General features: G+C 42.5%; 1 protein-coding gene across 1 annotated transcript; it reads left to right on the forward strand.

Moving 5' to 3' along the window:
• Positions 1 to 268: 268 nt before the first annotated feature.
• top1b (DNA topoisomerase Ib) lies at positions 269 to 19,238 on the forward strand. The gene is made up of 21 exons (XM_028993518.1): positions 269 to 507; positions 784 to 808; positions 3,491 to 3,587; positions 4,797 to 4,908; positions 5,415 to 5,467; positions 5,625 to 5,717; positions 5,985 to 6,096; positions 6,166 to 6,260; positions 6,348 to 6,463; positions 6,692 to 6,813; positions 6,936 to 7,058; positions 8,005 to 8,192; positions 11,724 to 11,868; positions 12,274 to 12,417; positions 14,863 to 15,048; positions 16,478 to 16,546; positions 16,635 to 16,749; positions 16,866 to 16,993; positions 17,258 to 17,352; positions 17,439 to 17,588; positions 18,188 to 19,238. Exons 1-21 carry the CDS (start codon positions 475 to 477, stop codon positions 18,288 to 18,290), a joined length of 2,304 nt encoding a protein of 767 aa, XP_028849351.1. The 5' UTR covers positions 269 to 474; the 3' UTR covers positions 18,291 to 19,238.
• Positions 19,239 to 20,684: the final 1,446 nt, after the last annotated feature.

Consider the following 20,684-nt stretch of genomic DNA (forward strand, 5'->3'; position numbering starts at 1 on the left):
CCTACTGTCATGTCTGTGCTTTGACACGACTATATAGTCCGGTTTGTTGGCATGTGAAATGTCTTTATATTAACGTCATTTGTGTGAAACATTGAAGAATAATTGTTTACAATCCGCTGCATTGAAAGTGAATTGAAAACACAGTCTGTGTCGCAAATGACAGAAACTGCGCTGCGTGTAATTTTTTTTTTTTTGCTTGTATATAAAACCGACATGATCAGACGTGTTAGAGACACGAGCTACGAAAGCGCCGCACGTCGACCTCGAGGGCCTGCAGGATGCGGCGTTCGGCGCTCTCTGCCGGGACGAGGCGACGAGGAACGGACGCAGAGGAAGTTGATCCACGCCGAAGCCGGCGGCGCCGGCGCATGCGCAGTGGCTGAAATCTGGGACTTGGACGACGACGACGAGCGCCCGTCTCCGGCTCCATTCCTCCGCTACGCTCGCCGCGCACCTTGCCGTTCAGCCCAGACCATGAGTGGCGGTCACGCATACCGAGACGACCAGGTAATCCCTCCATGCGACACACGCCGTGTCGACTTTTTTTTTTTTTTTTTTTTTAATTATCCACATCTATGGTAACGTGATGCTCTTTCGAGCATTTATGCTCGGCCTCATCAGAGGAATTACATTTAATGTAATAAAATCGGAGTTGCCTAGAATCACTAGGAGATACACGTAGACTAACTTTAGGAACCTTCAATGAAATGCAAGCATTTTTTCCCATCAGTCCCTTTTGCGTATGAAGAGATGCATTCATTTCGTTTTTCTTTTAATTCGCAGATGGAATCCGGTTCTCGGATCACTGGTAAGAGTCACGTCGCATTTTTACTGAACCGTCACATCAAGACCAGCCTTAGTTTATTTATTTTTATTCTTATTTTTTATTGAGGGCAGAAATGGCGTCCCAGAGACTAAGTCCCTTCTCCGTCACTCGCTGCCGTCTATTGTTCAAAAGAAGGGCTCTAAAATCGCCTTTGCGCGCTTCCCTGCGCGATTCCCAACACGCACCCGGGCGCTCCTGCACCCCGTTTTCCACGGGCACCCCTCCTCCGGCGCTGTCGGCGAGGCTAAAGCCACGCACTTCGGGCCTGAAAGTGGCTCGGTGGAGCTTGAGGACTTAGTCTCTGCGCCATTTTATTTTTCTCTCCCCCGGCCGAGCGGCGCCGGCCAGGGCGGCCGCCCGAGATAACGCGCCGGGAGGCGGGAGCGAGAAGCGCCCTGCTCCGGGGCGCCGTTCAGCGCGAATTACGGCAGGACCGTGGAAAGTTCACCCCCCCCCGTTAACCACGGCGGAGGTTGTCCCGCCGATATCTCACCCGGGTTTCCACTTTTCACGGCGATGAGCCTGACGCAGCTGCTGCTCACCTGCATCCACCTGCAATTCTCCACTCGCCACGAACAATCCTCCTCTTTTAATATCCGTCATTAGCGGCTCACGTTTAAACTGCAGCTTTAACTTAAAACTTTGTTGGAAATTTTAAACCATTTGATTAGACATACAGTACAGGCCAAAAGTTTGGACACCTTCTCATTCAATGTGTTTTCTTTATTTTCATGACCATTCAAAACTATGAATGAACACATGTGGAGTTATTTACTTAACAAAAAAAGGTGAAATAACTGAAAACATGTTTTATATTCTAGTTTCTTTGCTCTGATTACTGCTTTGCACACTCTTGGCATTCTCTCGATGAGCTTCAAGAGGTCGTCACCTGAAATGGTTCTCCAACAGTCTTGAAGGAGTTCCCAGAGGTGTTTAGCACTTGTTGGCCACTTTGCCTTCACTCTGCGGTCCAGCTCACCCCAAACCTTCTGGATTGGGTTCAGGTCCGGTGACTGTGGAGGCCAGGTCTCCACTTTTTGTTAAGTACATAACTCCACATGTGTTCATTCATAGTTTTGATGCCTTCAGTGAGAATCTACCAACGTAAATGGAAGTCATGTTTTTAAAAGATCTCAGCATAGTTTCAGAACATTATCAGTAGAATGTCCAGAGGACGTTGTGGCAATGTGTGGGCGGGTACAACACAGTGGAAGCACCAGCCGAGCACAACATCATTCATCGAACATCCCACCAGAAAAGTCAATTGTGCCGCCATGCTGGGTAGTGACAAAAGGTCTGCCTTGGCTGCCACATTAATATGGCTCAAGAAAATGAGACTTCTGGCTCTGGTTGTGTTGTCCCCAAAATTTTCTACACAATGTATTTTACACAATTTAATACATAAATAATACTTCTTTTCCCATTGCTCTCTGGCCATCCATATTTGTAGTTGGCCTTGTTGACTTTGAGTGAATGGCTGATGATGGCTGTGCTGTCCAGTGACACGTCTGCTTGTCTCCATGCTCCGCCAGTCATCTTAATCACAGGCTTCTGCTTTCACCTTAGTGGAGATTTGCATCTGAAATCGGCTTAGGCCTCCCAGGCCGAAGTTCCCTGAACCAGTGGAAGTGGGGCGGAGTCTGTGGGTGGCGCGCGTTGGGACGTTCACATCTGCGCGTGTGTATGTTGAAGCTGCATGTGAACCAGCAGCGCAGCGCGTTCATACCTCGAGTCAGGCGGCCGCGTGGCGTGAAGTGGGCGATGGTGTCAAGTGGAAACTGGAGTCTTATCTGCGCTTGGCGGACTGTACAAAAGAGAGTTCAGATAAATGATGTGCCATTTTGAGCAGGGATGGCAGCAAGTGCAGAGGATTAGGTGGAAATTATCTCATTAGCCCAGCAGGGATGGGATTATGAGCATTTGCATTTCTTTAGCCCACAAGAGGACTGTGTTTATTAAACCCTATCAAACACCCTCTTTTTTTTTATTTTTTATATATATATATATATATATATATCTCTCTCTCTCTAGAGAGAGCAGACGAGTAAGAGCGAGAGAGAGGAGAGAGCGAGCTACGCTTCAGCGCGGACAAAGAGTAGAGAGAGACTATGATCTCGCTGAAGAGCGAGCGACTCTCTATTCTCTTTCTAGCATATCGACGAGATTGCGCCCTCCTTCTCTCCTCTCTCTCTCTCTCTCTCTCTCTCTCTCTCTCTCTCTCTCTCTCTCTCTCACACTGTTAAAGGTCATATATCAAAATCCTGAAGCCTGTTGCATTTAAACGGGCCGTTTTTGAAAGAACGTGTAGTGATTGTCACATGTGATACACAACAGCACATGGTGCAACACGTTGATATTTGTCCTCTGCATTTATCCCATCATCCTTGGTGAGCAGTGGGCAGCCATGACAGGCGCCCGGGGAGCAGTGTGCGGGGACCGGGGTACTTAGTTTCAGTGGCACCTTGGGCCGCCAACGCGATTCGAACCGGCAACCTTCTGATTATGGGGCTGCTTCCTTAACCCCTAGGCCACCATTTTTGCTCATCCAAATGGTCCGGCTTCAGTTTGTGAATTTTATAAAATCACAAAATCGTTATTGCAGGAATGAACAGTCGTGTTATGTGGACCGTTGAATAAATCCCGCCTGTTTATCACCTCCTGTAGAGTCCAACAAACGTAAAGAGAGACATCGAGACAAGGTGCATAAACACAAAGATCACAAAAAGGACAAGGAGCGAGAGAAATCCAAGCACATCAACAGGTATGTGACCCCGACCTCCCTCCATCTATGGCGTTTATCAGTAGTGACTGGGCAGTCCCCCTGGAGACACTCAGGGTTGAGTGTCTTGCTGAGGGACACAATGGTAGTAGCCTTGTATGGGTGGTAGTAGCCTAGCAGCTAACTCGCTCGCCTGTGAACCAGAAGACCCAGGTTCAAATCCCACTTACTTTCATCGTATCCCTGAGCAAGACACTTAACCCTGAGCGTCTCCAGGGGGGGACTGTCCCAGTAACCACTGATTGTAAGTCGCTCTGGATAAGGGCGTCTGATAAATGCTGTAAAAATAGTAAGTGGGGTTTGAACCTGTGAGTTTGGGGGTCTTCTGGTTTATAGACTGGTGAGCTACCCACTAGGCCACTAACACCCCCCTGTTTTTAGCGCAGTAATACCGTGGTAAAAGTAGCACGTTTTAATGAATGTGCACTAATTGCACTTTTGATTGCCTCTGAAACCATGAAATAATGGACCTGGTGGTGAAATCATTTGCTTAGCAGCAGTTATATCTGTAGCCTTAAACGTTCTCCAGTCCAAATTCTCAGGCTGCTGTCCTTTGTGGGTAGAACAAAAAGAATAATTTTTATTTCAAATGTAAAAGCTGATTGTTTGAGCAAACCAGCACGTGGTTAAAAATGTAATCGGAGCGGTAAACTTAGTGTTGGTTAGGGCCACTCGATCTGGATATGTTGCTGCCACCGTTCATGCTTACATTTACATTTACAGCATTTATCAGACGCCCTTATCCAGAGCGACTTACAATCAGTAGTTACAGGGACCGTCTCCCTGGAGCAACTTAGCGTTAAGTGTCTTGCTCAGGGACACAATGGTAGTAAGCGGGATTTGAACCTGGGTCTTCTGGTTCATAGGCGAGTGTGTTACCCACTAGGCTACTACCACCACTACCCCCCCACCTCATGATGTCTGATCAGCCAGACCTGTTGTAATTGAGGCCTGGCTTCGTTCCTGTTGCGTTAAAGACGCGCCTTCTCTCCCGCGTGGACTGCTTGATTATGAAATAGCGCTGAGCAAATCTGGTTCTGTGCAGCAAGGGGGAAGTGTGATTATACGAACAGAACCCACTCCGTTAGTGGTGCTTTGAAGCATGCGCCAAAGCTCCTCTGCAGACAGTCTATAAAACGAATGAAGCCATTTGGTTGTCGACTGTCCTTAGTATTTAACGTCGTGTATTAGTCATCACAGAGATTCGGAGAAGAAGCACCGGGATAAAGAAAAAGAAAGCTGGAAGCACATAGACGGCAGCGTGGAGAGACACAAAGACCGAGAGAAGAGAAAAGAGGAGAAGGTACGTGATTGTGGATAAACCTTCTCGTTTTTCATGTATTTAGTCGACCCGTGTGAATTCGTTTGACCAACAAGAGCAGCCTTTCTGTTTCTCGTATAAAAGAATTATAAAATAAATCTTATTCAAAACACCATATCTCGATGAAATAGACTATATTTAAAGTAAATAAAAGTTATTGCTTCACAATTTAAGCACAATGCCGGAATTTCTTTTTTTTTTTTTTTTTTGGGTTTGTTCCCTGATTTAATTTCTTCCTAAATCTATCTTGGAGTCTCCACGTTGAACGTTGAGCCTGTTGAAAATCAGGCGGAATGGAGTGTTTTTGTGGAGCAGTTTGTGTCAGAATGCTTCATAAGCTGCTTCTAATCATGGTCCAATTCCACATATGATGTGTGTGTTTGATTAATAACTTTTTGTGTGTTAAGTTTCGTGGATTTGGCCACCGCAGCATTGTAACCGTCCGGGTCGCGGCCCGATTTGACCAGTTTCCCCACTCACCTTCACAGAGCAAGTGGTTCGGTGCTGACTGCAAGCAGGAGAGAGAGAATGGATTTCCAAGGTGGGAACCTTATCAGATGAATCTCCTAATCTAAAGACTAGATTTGGTTTCATGACTTCAGAGAAATTGCTACGCTAAAGACTGGCCAGTGGTCAGTTTTTGGTCAAAATTTACCCATTGAATTGCTGTAAGTACGAAAATGTGCTTCTTTCCTTAGTCCTCCACACATTAAACATGAATTTGATAATAACGACTTCTACCACACACCCAAACATGGCAAGCCTGTGAAGCGAGGGAACAGCGATGAAGAGTAAGTTAAGTTTCCTTTTAATAAGTAGGCTGAATATCTAAACTGCAGTAATCACACCTCAAGCCAGATTTCATTAGTTAATATATGATGTTTTAGATATATCAACGCTATTGATCAAGTGGGAAATGATTAAAATAATTTTGATGGTTGTTGTGATGGTGTGAATTGAATTGGACTGATAACGAAAGAAAGAACAAGGTCTTTAATTAAACTGCATTTTAATACATTATCAAAATGTACTTGTTCTCATTTATTAATATTTTACAGATCAGAGTATAAGATTAAAAGAATAAAAGTTGAAAGTGTGAAGAAGGGAATAAAGAGGAAGCAGAAAGAAGAATATGATGAGGGGGAGGATGCGGAGGAAGAAGAGGAGGAGGTTTGTCATATCCTGACTGTCATTATTCCAGCTTTTTTTATTTGCTGATGTTATTCCTTTTTCATTTAGGATCAGAAACACAAAAAGAAGTGTAAAGACAAAAAAACAGGGGACATTGCGGGTAAGAAGAAGGTAAAGAAGGAGCCAGAAGAGAAATGGAAGTGGTGAGATGTTTTTTTTTTTTTTTCCTTCACGTCTGCCCTCCATCAATTGCAAAATTGTCTCTCAGCTCATATTTTTGTGTATTTTAGGTGGGAAGAGGAGAGGTACACTGATGGCTCTAAATGGCGCTTTCTGGAACATAAAGGGCCTGTGTTTGCCCCTGCTTATGAGCCCCTTCCGGAGCATGTGCATTTTTATTATGAGGGTGAATTTCTTTTTCTGGACTGATGGTGCCTATCTGTCTCAAGGTGTCCATATTGAATTTTTAATTCGGTATGGACACTGTGAGAATAGTTTTGGTTATAATACCAAATACACTCAGTAGTCACTATATTGAAAGTGTGATTACAAGACAAATTAATCCGGACTGCCTATTTACTTGGTGTTTTACCCAGCCCTACCTAACGTTGAACTCTTCATGCCCAACACACAGGAAAAATGTCCAACCTGAGCCCTCCAGCTGAGGAGGTGGCAACCTTCTTTTCCAAAATGCTTGACCATGAGTACACCACTAAAGATATTTTCCGAAAGAATTTTTTCAAGGACTGGAGGAAGGTAATGATGAGCAGACAAACCCTGAGCCTTTCGGCACATGTTTTAAATGAAGGTTGAAGCATGAACACACCCGACTGCCAATGTCAATTGAATTATATATATATTTTTGGCTGGTTTTGCAGGAAATGACATCTGAGGAAAAGTCAAAAATCACAGACCTGAAAAAGTGTGACTTCAGTGAGATGAGCCAGTACTTCAAGGCTCAGTCTGAGGCCAGAAAACAGATGACAAAAGAGGAGAAACTGGTGCGCCCTCGGCTATCAACAAACAGGGTTCATTTTACACTTCTGCGGGCAAAAGATTAAGCCCCATTAAAAGTGTTAAATCCTCACACTACTCTATAGAAAGCAGTGCTACTAGTGTATTATAGTGTATTTTCAGAGAGCTTGTTGTATTCGTCTTGTTGGCTAGTTATGAACCATGCCTATTCTGTCTGCAAAAACTTAGACATTTCCATCAGGCAGAGCCACCAAAAACTTGATGAAAGTTAATAACGTGCATTATTCTTCTGAGGAATTAATGAACACCTTTATTAAGGATTTGGTTGTTTAATTATACATATCACCACTCATAACTAGATGACAAGCAGCATTGTAAATAGCTTAATAGGTAGTATGTTGTATTAATTACATTCAGAAAGAAAGTGAAGTGACTGTCATTGTGAAACACTGTAGCACAGCACACAGTGCCACAACGAAATGTGTCCTCTGCTTTTAACCATCACCCTTGGTGAGCAGTGGGCAGCCATGACAAGCGCCCAGGGAGCAGTGTGTGGGGACTGTATTTTCTTAGTGGTACCTCAGTGGTACCTTGGTGGTTTGGGATTTGAACCGGCAACCTTCTGGTTACGGGTCTGTTTACTTAACCACTAGGCCAGGGTCTTAGTTATAAGATCAGATTGTTTGCAGCTTTTTTTTTTTTTTTTTTTTTTTTTTTTTTTTTAAGACATATGAATGTAAATGGGAAAGAGCAAGACCTGTGAATATCCAGAGATTTTTGTTAATGACCAAGTTTGTGCGTGTGTGTGTTACTGTTAAATTACTGCTAATTGCTTAACCTTTTTTATTGGAGAGTAAGTGCTTTTGAGCTTGTCAGAATTACAGTGAAATTCTAGTCAAAGGGGAGGGGCTGGGCGATTTCTCAACAAGCCGGAGAAAGCTGGAGTATTTACCAAGTGCCCTTGATTTGCAGAAAATCAAAGAGGAGAATGAACGGATCCTTGAGGAGTACGGCTTCTGTGTGATGGACAACCACAAGGAGCGCATCGGCAACTTCCGCATTGAGCCACCAGGGCTGTTCCGTGGCCGCGGCGATCATCCGAAGATGGGCATGCTCAAGCGCCGCATCCGTCCTGAAGATGTCATCATCAACTGCAGCAAGTGAGTTTCAGCTCCCACTGATCAGTTTATACTGCAGACTGAGTCTTGTTAAGCAATGCACCTGTTGCCAATATGACAACATTATAGAAGGTCCTATAACCTCATGAAAAATCTTTCCATTTTTATTCTTTTTTTTGTCATGTCTTGCTTTAAGTAAGTCATCCAACATTTGAATGTGCTTCAAAAGCTTACCAGAAGCAAAAATACAACAATCTGGACATGAGGCTCTGTCTGTATCCGTATAGGTACTTAATGCTGAGTTAATGAACTTGGTCCGGGATAGATGTAGATCTCCCTACACGTGTGCACGGTGTTGTATGCATTAATGACTATGTTATTTCAAGTCAATAATTATGAAGTCTGTACCAGTTAGGAACGGGTGGGCTCAGAGGAAAGGATGGGTCAGAGGGTCGTTTTTGATACAAGTTAGACGGTCCCATTGATTGTAAAGCATGAGTTGTCCATTTTATATTTTGCAGAGTAGAGCGGTGAAAGTGGGGTGTACACATCATCTACAGGTAGGAATTTGTGAAGAAGAAAAAAAAGATCGTCCAACCACGATGAGTGCACCAATTAATACCTTTTTGTTATTTAAAATGAGTGCAACGGGTATCTGGAATTGCAGATGGATTTAAAAAAAGATGTTGAAAGTTGAAAGGGGGTTGGCACGTGTGCCCTCGCGCCCGGCGGGCTACAGTCGTTTTTAGTAGTGATGGGCACAGCAGTTCTTTCAGATATACTGAATCTTTAGAATAATTTCAGTAAAAATTGTTAATTGAAAAGATTTGTTCACCGAATCATTCAGTGCATGACAGGAGGAGCCTGCGACTCAGACTTCCTGAACTTCCTGAGTGTTGTGGCTGTGTTTACATAAATCATGATGATTTGATCAACTACACAACTGTTACTCTGGTTTAATCTGTAATGAATGTAATAGAAAGTCACTATTTTCATTGTATAAGAACATTATCCAACCCCCGGATTCTCTATCATCTCATCTGCCTTCTGTAACTCAAATTTCATTAAATGAAACAGCGATAAATCGATAACCAGTGGTACACACATGGTATTCTGTTAACTACTCCCGAATTGCTACTGTACAAAACACATTTATACAAAATGCACACCGATCCACTTTCATTTTCCAAATAGCGGCAGTTCCATCTACAATACATTCTTAGAACATATGTACATGACTCTCGCTTCTCTCATTGGTTGCACTCTTTCCTCTGCATGTGTTTCTGCAACTGATTCGCTTACCTGCAACCAAACACAAAATGAACAACGTGATCTCAGAGCTTCTCTGGCTTCGCTGTGTTACTAAATCAACATTATGTACGTGATATTTAGCAGTGGATATTTAGCAGAATTTTTTTTTTTCTTTAGCAGTTTGTTTTCACCGAGGTACACTTGGAACACAACACACCAGTACATGCCACCCACACCTCACTCCTCAACCATCTGAATGTTCACTGTTGTTGACTGCTCATTTAATCACTACTCTGCAATATGGTACTGCTACGCATTGCACAATCTGTGCATGATGCATTTTCATAGCCACTATGCAATGATCTCTCTGTCTCTGTATTTGCTTGCATTTTAATAGGCTTATTCTTTAGTTTTATTTTCCACTTTATTTCTTTTCAATAACTTACTTTAAATATGCACAGTCAAAACAGAGCAGTTCAGGACACATTTCACTTCGTGTTGTACTGTTATAACAATGCACGTGACAAAAATCTTGAATGCTGAACAGACCGTGCGCAGTCACAGCTCAACTGAACTGAGAAAGGAATGAATCACTTGATTTGGTTCAGTTCGTTCCATTAAAAGATTTGTTCTTTTGGAAAAAAAAAATCATTCGCAAACAACACAACACTAGTTTTTAGACTGAACAACATGCGCTTCACTTTGCACCTGAAACCCATTGTTTTCTATGGCCAGTTAGGGTTGTGGGGTTGTACCACTTGGTGGCCTTTCTCCCTTGTGCATGCATGTGTTCGGTCACGTTACAATGACTCACGATTTCTAATGGAGGGCAGGAAGTAAACATGTAGAATTCTTCTTTGGAGGAAGTGTATTGTATGGGTTTAGACCCAGTGTCTAGATCGCTGCAATTACAGGCATTTAATTATTAAATATGTTTGATGTCACCCATTTCTCATAAAAGTGAGCAAGTTTGTTGATATTTGACCACTGCACGCCGTAATGCATTTTCATGCGACCAATAGAATCAAAGCGTTGAAACAACCAGATGCTCTTGGTTTTGGTCTGCCCCTTGAAACACAAGCTGATATTATCTGCGTCTAAGAGTCCTGAGATCTTTGCCACTACATTCTCACTAGGTGTTAAACCACGCCTATCTTTTGTGTTGGGCCCCGTGGTACGTTGAATGTCACTCCCTGATTTTTCAGAGGAAAGGGGAATACCAATGAAAAGGCAATACCCAGCCAAACATATTTATCCCACATCTGACAACATATTTAGGGGCAGTGGTGGCCTAACGGGCAAGGAAACGGACCGAAGGGGTACAGGTTCAAATCCTGAATTGCAGAGGTGGAAACCTCTGAGGTTCCCTTGATCAAGGTACCGTCCCCACACACTGCTCCCCGGGCGCCTGTCATGGCTGCTCACTAAGGGTGTTGGGTTAAATGCAGAGGGACATGTTTTGTTGTGTGCACTATGTGCTGTGCCTGCTGTATATCACCATACAGTAAAATGTTCTGAACAACTGTATGCCCCGACAAATCACACGTGAGTGTCCCATATTCCAGTACTCATAACTCGTTTATGTGCTGGGTAAGATCAGTGAGGGAGGCCAATTTCCAAAGTCAATTTGAATCAGACACTGCTTGTTCAGGTTTATCTTTTTCTGTCATGACTGCATTGATTTCAGAATACCATCTCACCTTTGCATGGTACATTAAATCACTTTCATCCTAGACGCTTTGAACCCTCCTCTGATGTGACGTGTTCATTAATTCTACTCACTAAACCATTTTTTTTTTCCTCCACTGCCATGTTTTTAGCATAATCAGTTGTCCATTTTAGATGAAACCTTTCAAGTGATTTGCATACACACACAAAAAACAGCTCTTCTCTCCAGTTACTTTGCCTTTCAAAGTGTGGAGTGTAGCAACCTCTGTTGTTGCTGAAGAATTCTTCTGTGGCTCATACACCAGCGAGGGATGAGACACTCGCGAGCTTTGACAACCATTTCTTTCCCTCAGAAAGGCCTGCATCTCACGACCAGTAGTGTCTTCCATCAGGACATTAAACGGTTGATCATGATAGTCACCAACCCTTAACTACTCGCAACAACTTGCACATTAGATCATTTAACCATGTTTTTTTTTTTTTTTTTTCCCCACCCCTCTTTCACTTGTGTACTGTATCTGCGTATTGATTTGATGTAAATGTGATTTATTTGTTTATGGAAAAACAACTGTAAAATATGCATAATTGAGTGGTACATGTGGGAGTTTCTTTATTTTAGTCGCCTCACCTGGCCCTGCCTCTGTTATCTCTTAGGGACTCCAAACATCCCAAGCCTCCTCCTGGCACGCGATGGAAGGAAGTTCGCCATGACAACAAGGTGACGTGGCTGGCATCTTGGACTGAGAACATCCAGGGCTCCATTAAGTACATCATGCTCAACCCCAGCTCCAGGATTAAGGTGGCGTAAAAGTGTCCCCTAAAATTCTATATATTTGTGTCAGTATTTGTTTAATGTATCTTTACTTTTACTAAAGTATTTCCCTGTTTACCAGTACTTTAACTCCACTACATTCCAAAGTTCCCAGACATCTTTTTATTTACGAGTTATTGCATAGTGTTGCTCATTTTTATATCCCTTTAACCTGAATGTGTGAATCTTCATCTCACCTACAACAAAACTGGGTTTATTTTCCAAAAAAATGAGCACATTTTAAACATGGCTGTGATGTTATTATATATAGAGATGCCAAAGTTAGTGTTAATGAATGATGGCAGGCATCCTCAATAACCCAGCCCTCAAACTGCTTTTGTGGCTAAAGGAGTGTGTGTTGTGTATTGTCAGGCTGTTCTTGGTGTGTCCTAGGGAGAGAAAGACTGGCAGAAGTACGAGACGGCGCGGAGACTGAAGAAGTGCGTGGACCACATCCGGGCCCAGTACCGTGATGACTGGAAGTCCAAGGAGATGCGGATTCGACAGAGAGCTGTGGCACTCTACTTCATTGACAAGGTCTGACTAATACCTGTTCAGTGCAAGTTTGGAAGTAACAGTTGTCATGGCAGTAGTCATCACAGAACTATACACTCGTGGACAACATGGTTGGTACCTTTTTCATTACAGAATGAAAAACCCACAATGGTCACTGAAATCACGTGAAACTGACAAAAAGAAACTGTGCATAACAATTTACTGAAAATCTGGCATGAAAATGACATGAAAATGTCACTTTGTGAAATGGCAATAGGTGTAAAAAGTGCTTTGGAAAAACACCAACCCAACTTCCTGTCTGCGGCAAACATTGTGGTTGGTGAATGGTGGTGCTGACGTTGTTTCCGAAAATGCCCCCTCAACTTCCGTAGGCCGCTCTCCTGCTCATTTTGCATTTAAAGCTACAGACACAGAATTGGCCCATCCTGGGGAAATCTCAACATGGGACTGGATCAAAGTGGCTGTAATTCTCCACCATGGCTAAATTTTGGAAAGATACTTTAGATACAGTATTAGGGGACCAAATAAAAGCAAGAAAATTGTCAGGAGACCTTTTAAAGAACAAATTTATGAAACTGGCCTGGACAAAAACCATGGTACCCCTAGAAAAGCCTGAAAAGAAATTGAGGATAGGGACAAGCTAAACTAAAGTGTGTCCTGCAATTAGCACCACAGGGTGTCTCCAAGCTTGCAATCAGCCATCTGCCTATTTAAGGGGTGAAAAGTAGTCACTGTGCTGTCTGGTATTATGCTTTTTACCACACTGAACATGGACCATGGACAGCTAAGGAGAGAATTGTCTCAAGAGGTTAGAAAGAAAACCAGCGTTTTAAAGGTAAAGGCTATAAGACCATCTCAAAGCAACATGATGTTCCTGTGACAGGAGTTGCACAAGAGGGAAAATTGATGACGAAATTAAAAGACTGATAATACGAACGGTAACCAGAACAACGTCCAAAGAAACCAGGAGTGAACTTTAAGGACAAGGTGCATAAGTGTCTGATCGCACAATCCGTCGCTGTTTGGGCTAAGACCACCACTGCAGAATTCAAATCAAAATGCATATTGACAAATCACAACGCTTCTGGGGAACATGAGATGAGAGAAAACTGGAGCTTTTTGTTAAGTCGCATCAGCTCTGCGGTCACCGACACAAAAAACAGAGTACAATGAAATCTCCAGACTATTAAGTCATTCTGGAGCAAAAGCTTCATCTAAGTCTGGGGTCATGAAGATAATTACTTAAAACACCCTAGAATGGAATATTCTGAAGTCTCCTTCCATGAGACCTGAGCTAAATGATTGCAGCGATTTGCTGCAAAAGTTGTTCAGTAAAATACGAAGTTACAGATTACCATTTTTTTTTTGTCTGTGCCAGTTTCTCTTTCTCTTTTTATTTATGTACACACACAAACACTGAGACACACAAACACTGTGGAGAACATCCTCCAGCATGACCGGTTTGGCAGTGGTTCAGTAATGGTGTGGGGTGGCATTTCTTTGGAGGGGTCACACAGTCCTCCATGTGCTCGCCAGAGGTAGCCTGACGGCCATTACTGAGATGGGATCCTCAGACCCCTTGTGAGACCATATGCTGGTGAGGTTGGCTCTGGGTTCCACTCGATGCAAAACAATGCTAGACCTCATGTGACTGGAGTGTGTCAACTGTTCCTGCAAGACGAAGGCATTGATGCTATGGAATGCTCCGCCCCGTTCCTAAGACCTGAATCCAATTGAGCACATAGTGAACATCATGTCTCGCTCCGTCCACCGACACCGCGTTTTTAAATGTCTTCATGGCTTTGCCCCACACTATCCATCCGATCTGCTTCGGTTGTATGCTCTGCCACGTGTTCTCGGGTCAGCAGATCATTCATTGCTCGTTGTCCCTAAGACCAAGCTTGTTCAGTCGCCGCTCCAAAATTATGGAACGAAATGCCCTTGAACATCAGGCAGGCCAACTCTCTCCCTGTTTTTAAGAGACCCCTTAAACATTTTTCTCCTTGGCTCTTAAATCTGTTTGTTTTTATTGTGGTGGTGGTTTTATAGATTTTTATTTGCTGTCTGTCTCTTTTTGTGTGTGTACTGCACTTTGGTGAACTGCAACGTTTTAAAGTGCTTTATAAATCAATTTGATCTTGATCACTGCTCTTAATTTACATATTTGTAAAGCGTTCAACTAAATTAATGCAATTATTGCAGCTGTTTACTTCTGTGTGTGGGTCTAACCTTTGACATGGATTCGAAATTCATGCAGTACAGGGACCATTCCTACATAAAAATGGAGGCAGAGAGTGAAAGAGTATTACTGGCCAATCAAATGATGTCTTTTTAATGCTCATTTATGTTCTTTTCAAGTAATTGCAAAATGTGTTTGTTTTATAGCCCTGAAATTAATTCAACTTCATTTGATACATCAAAGGTATATTGCAAAAGATATTTAATTGAAACTTTGTCCGTACATAGCTGGCTCTCAGGGCTGGAAATGAGAAGGAGGAAGGGGAGACTGCCGACACGGTGGGCTGCTGCTCTTTACGCGTGGAGCATATTAAACTCTACCCTGAGCTGGATGGCCAGGACTTCGTGGTGGAGTTTGACTTCCTGGGAAAAGACTCGATCCGCTACTACAACAAAATCCCCGTGGAGAAACGAGTAAGTGTGGCCAGAGGCGGAAAGAGTGTGAGTTGAGAGACACTCGATGTTGTACATTCTCTGACATGCATGCGACCAAAAACATGACATTTATTTAACTGTGTATGATTATCATCAGTGTATTCTAATAATCATCATACATCCTGAACCTTTCTGGCCTAGTGCAATGGACAACACGCCTATGAACCAGAAGACCACACATTCACAGGTTCAAACTCCACTTACTTGTGTTTAAAAGCTGTTTCATTGAGAGACACGTGTATACCCATGATGTGCTGTTTCAAACTATTTAAAATCCACTAAGATGATGCCAACATCTTTGGAAATATAATTGTAAGCGCACTGTAAAATTAATGATATGATTATTATAAAATGAAGGCAGTTACAATTGCAACAGACCCATGTGACTTTTGTGCATTTACATTTACAGCATTTATCAGACGCCCTTATCCAGAGCGACTTAGTCAGTATTTTACAGGGACAGCCTCCCTGGAGCAACTTAAGGTTAAGTGTCTTGCTCAGGGACACAATGGTAGTAAGTGGGATTTGAACCCGGGTCTTCTGATTCACAGGCGAGTGTCTTACCTTCTCTGCATTTTTACCCATCATAGCACTTCACAGTGCAAAAAAATCACTGAAGATTGAGGTGCTGGTGTTATGCAGACATCCCAACCTGTAAAGGCTCATTTCAGGCTCACACTGAAATTTGATTGGCTTATTTTCCCGCAAACCAATCAGGATGCTTTTGTCTAGAACAAGCTGCATGAACTGCCAACACACACAGTGATACAAACATATATTCTCTCTCTCATTCCATGGTGTTCACGCTTCCCTCGTGTGCGTGACGATCACGTTGCTGCCTCGCATGCTTGCTCTATGTTCCCGGAATATTTTATGCAATAAGCAGGGAGCCTCCATCAATATGCGGAAGACTTTGGATGTCTGTGTCACATATCAACTGCGGACTGCATCAACTGCATGTGCTCCTGTTCATTCTTTTCCTGCAGACTCAGCAACCAAACATCAGACTAAACTAAAACATCACGTTTTGTCACTAATCTAATGTGGCACGAGCTAGCAGGATTTAAAACAAAATGCACACACAGGTCTGTCCTTTAGCCACAGCACCATGCAGTTGATTGGGCATTTTAAAAACGGTCAAAATGTGCAGATTGATGGGATACAACTTTGTTCTGGACATTGAAGATGTCCATTTTCATTTTTGATGTAGCAGACACCATATCTAGAGCCACTTACAATCAGGGACAGGGACAGTTCCCCCCTGGAGCAACTTAGGGTTAAGTGACTTGCTTAGGGATACAGTAGTAGTAAATGGGTTTAAACCTGTGACTTTGTGATTGTAGTCTTACCCACTGGCCTACACCCTAGGGTATCTTACATGTCTTATCATGTTTCGTTTTTGTTGTAGGTGTTCAAAAATCTCCAGCTGTTTCTGGAGAACAAGCAAGCAGAGGACGATCTCTTTGACCGACTCAATGTATGTCACATCCTAAGTGTTCAGCCCTCAGTTGTGTAATTTTTTTTTTTATTATTGTAATTTTTTTTATTGTTATCTTCCCCCTCAGACCTCCATCCTGAATAAGCACCTGCAGGAGCTGATGGATGGTCTGACGGCCAAAGTGTTCCGTACCTACAACGCCTCCATCACTCTTCAGCAGCAGCTTAAAGTGCTGACCAGTCGTAAGACCTCTAAATCTCATTCTACCTACAGACTCCCTCTTGCACGTCATGCTGTTTTGAGAGACTTTCTGGGGGGCCATTCTATGAACTTGTCCTGTTGTATTTTCTTGTCATAGCTGACGAAAACGTTCCAGCCAAGGTTCTCTCCTACAACCGAGCCAACAGAGCTGTTGCCATTCTGTGTAACCACCAGAGGGCGCCACCCAAAACCTTTGAGAAATCCATGCAGAGTCTGCAGTCCAAAGTAAGTCCCCCCTTTTTGGTGACACACCTCTGCCTTAGGCTGCATTTGCTCTCATTGTGAAATCTTAACAAACCTGATGGACATGCTGGAAAAACTGGACAAATATGATTGACGTGTTTGTCAGAGAATTTTTTAATGCCTCCTTTTTGTAATTGTAATTGCCATCTGTAGTTCAAAATGCAGTTCTTTGAATTTCAAAGCAGCTTTAACACGCACTTAAAGTCATGAATATGAAAAATAATAATAATAAACATTCTTCTACAGATTGATGCAAAGAAGCAACAGCTGTTTGCTGCAAAAAAGGAATTGAAGGTGGCTAAGTCAGAGTCTAAGAGCCTACATGACGAAAAAAGCAGAAAGTAGGAGTTCATGAGACAAAACAAGTTATTCCTTATTTAATGCATCCGTCCATTCATAGCACAAAAACATTTCATGCTGTGTCCAGAGTGGTGGAGACCAAAAGGAAGGCTGTGCAGAGGATAGAGGAGCAGCTGATGAAGCTGGAGGTGCAGGCGACTGATCGGGAGGAAAACAAGCAGATCGCCCTGGGCACCTCCAAACTCAACTACCTGGACCCTCGCATCTCAGTGGCCTGGTGAGTGTTGCAGTTCCAGGGCAGACTGAAGAGGTTACTGATTGGCTTGCACTTCTTCACGTGGAGCGTGAGTCGAGAGTTCACCCATTCAAGCAACAGGCTGCCAAATTGGATTGTGGATCCACTGCTTCTGGTTTTCAAGCGCAGAGCAAGTGCCAGTCATTGAAATCCATTTTTGCGATTTTTCGCGAAACACGAAAGTTGTTATGAGCAAGACAAAAAAATTATTGCAGATTTTGCCACTCTCAAGAAGTTATTCACATTAGGCGCCCTGGGGAGCAGAGCGTGGCGACGTTGCTTTGCTCAGTGACACCTTGTCTGTTTGGGATTCGAACCGGCAACCTTCTGATTACGGGTGCGCTTCCTTACCCGCTAGGCCACCACTGCCCCACATGTGCAGTACACAAACATGCACACATTGAATTTAATGCATTAAATATTTCTAAATATTTCGTTTTTGGCGAACCAAGTTGAAACACCAATTACCTCCATCCATGAAGTAGCCACTGTAGGCAGGCACAGGTTTGCGCCATGCACCACATCTGCAGAGCTACCGTCTCAGTCAAACGTGAAAGGTTGTTCTGTTTGTCTTTTTTCAGGTGCAAAAAATGGAGTATTCCCGTTGAGAAAATCTACAATAAAACACAACGAGAGAAGTTTGCTTGGGCTATCGACATGGCAGATGAAGACTTTGAATTTTAAATAATGTCACTGATTTTATAAACAGGCCTGGCAAAGTTTGAAAGGTTTATGAATTTCATACTTTATATATGGTTCAAAGGGTCAATCTGTGTTAAATACTACCACAGATAATCATGTTAAAATATTTTACAATTTATTCACAATGTTAAGGTTTTGAAATGCCTTTTATGCTGTGAGGGTCTTATGCTGAATGAAGCAGTTTTGGTTTAAAATTTAAAGATTTAAATAAAAAAAAAGTTTGAAATCTGTGAGGAACAGGTTTTATGATTGGGTGTTTGTATACAATCATCTGTTTCACTACTTAATTCTATATTTTCATAGAAAAAAACAACCTGCACGCCTTGGGAAAATGTTTTGCAGGGTAGTGTGTTTGGACAGAGTGGAGTGTGCGCGTTTGTGTGTGTGTGTGTGTGCACGATTGAAATGAATTTTTAATGTAATTAAAGCAATTATTTGCTCTTCTGTGCTTTTTGTGTGCATTTGTGATTTATTTTAGTCTTAATATGAAGCATCCTTGTCGTACTTCATTTGGTACTCTGCTTTTGTTTGGTTGTTTCATTATTATTATTTTTTTAACCAATGTATAAGAGTATATAAGAATTACCATCATCCTGTTCTATACTTGAAGAAATGGCTGTATTGTTACATACTGCTGTTAAATAAATGTTGCACATTTTCATTAGGTGAAATATTGAAAATGTAAGGGGATGTGAGTTTTGCCAAAAAATATGAATTTTTTATTTATTTTTTTTTTTGCAATTATGTACAGAATTCTTTTTTTATGTGAACCTCTGCACTTATTTATAGGATTAGAAATAACGAAGTGTTATTGTAGGATGGCAATTCTATCTTTTCAAAGCTTTTAACCATTTGAATCATGTAATTTGTTTATCATTTTTCTGATCTCTGTTATGTAAAAGAACACAATAAAAGGCTATTTCAGTTTTATTTGTTGTCTCTGCATGCAACTTTGGGGTAACCTTGGACAATTGCTTTTCGTACTCATCTCACATTTCAAATCTTGCTCGCATCTATTTCTTCTCTACAACATTAGAAGGATTTGTCCATTTTAATCAACACAAGCTACTCTGGTCTCTGGTCACCTCCTAACTGGACTACTGTAGCTCACTCCTGGCTGCTCTTCATCTTGGCGCTGCTCGACCTCTCCAGCCGATCCAGAACGCTGCAGCACGACTTGTTTTCAACCTTCCCAATTTCTCCCACACCCCTCCACTGGCTTCCTGTAGCTGCCCGCATCAAAATACTGATGCTTGCCTACAAAGCCAAAGCTACCTCAGATCTCTCATCACACCTCGCGCTGCACCTCGATCTCTCTGGTCCTGCACTGGTACCACCATCTCTCGAGGTTCTAGGAAAGCGTTCATCTGAATGGTGGAACGTTTGAACAGCTGAGTCCTTCAAATACAACCTACAATCCTTCCTGTTTAGAAAATATTACGTACAATTTCTATATATAAAAAAAAAATAGCTTCATTTAGTTCATTAGGATATTCATATTGATGGATATTTTAAAGCACTCATGTCAGTCACTCTGGATAAGAGCATCTGACAAATGCTGTAAATGTTAATGTTCTCATTATGAAGATAATGAATTATGCAATCCATAAATTATTTTTATTTGGTACATAACTAAGTCTACTCCACATTTCTGAGTGAAGCTGTGCACACCTCTCCTGTAAGACCAGACTTTTCCTCCTCCTGTTTCTGTGATGTGAGGTGACTGCCAGCGCTGTCGTGCTTCGACTTTGTTGTTGTGGTGATATGATATTAGGCACGTCCGCCATTGTTCTCCACTCAGCTCATTTTTTATTTTTTTTGCCACTGCGAACAGCACAAATCTGCATGCCTGCCGCGGCCTGGGCCATGTGCTGTTATTGTTTACTCTCAAATCGCATGCACCACCCCCACCAACACACACACACACAGGGACTCTGTCAAAGGCCGGCTTCCTGGACAAGTTTCCTCTGGACCTGTCCGGCCGTGTGCAAACAACAACATGGCCTAATGACTCTGAAGAAAAATTCCCTCAATCTACACAATAAATCCTGACGGGAAATACAGGCATTCGATCTGAAATCTGGGTCTTGCTTCATTCCCTTTTTCTTTACTCCAAGACTCAATCGACATTTGCGGGGACACTTGTGAATATTTTTGTAGGCCCACATGATTTTTGAAATTAATTTATTTATAAAAGTAGATGTGTTCACCGTGTGGCTTAAAACTGTATTTTGTCCGTCTTGCTATAAAGTGGAGGACGGGAAGATGGATGGTATTATGGGCTGCTGCTCTCTGTAGAGGGTCTGAATGGCCAGCATCCTGGGAAAGGAACTCCTTCCTGTGGAGAATCGTGTACGTGGGACCAGGGAGGTCTTT

This window comes from Denticeps clupeoides, chromosome 10 (genome assembly GCF_900700375.1).
Source record: "Denticeps clupeoides chromosome 10, fDenClu1.1, whole genome shotgun sequence".
Lineage (NCBI taxonomy): Eukaryota > Metazoa > Chordata > Actinopteri > Clupeiformes > Denticipitidae > Denticeps > Denticeps clupeoides.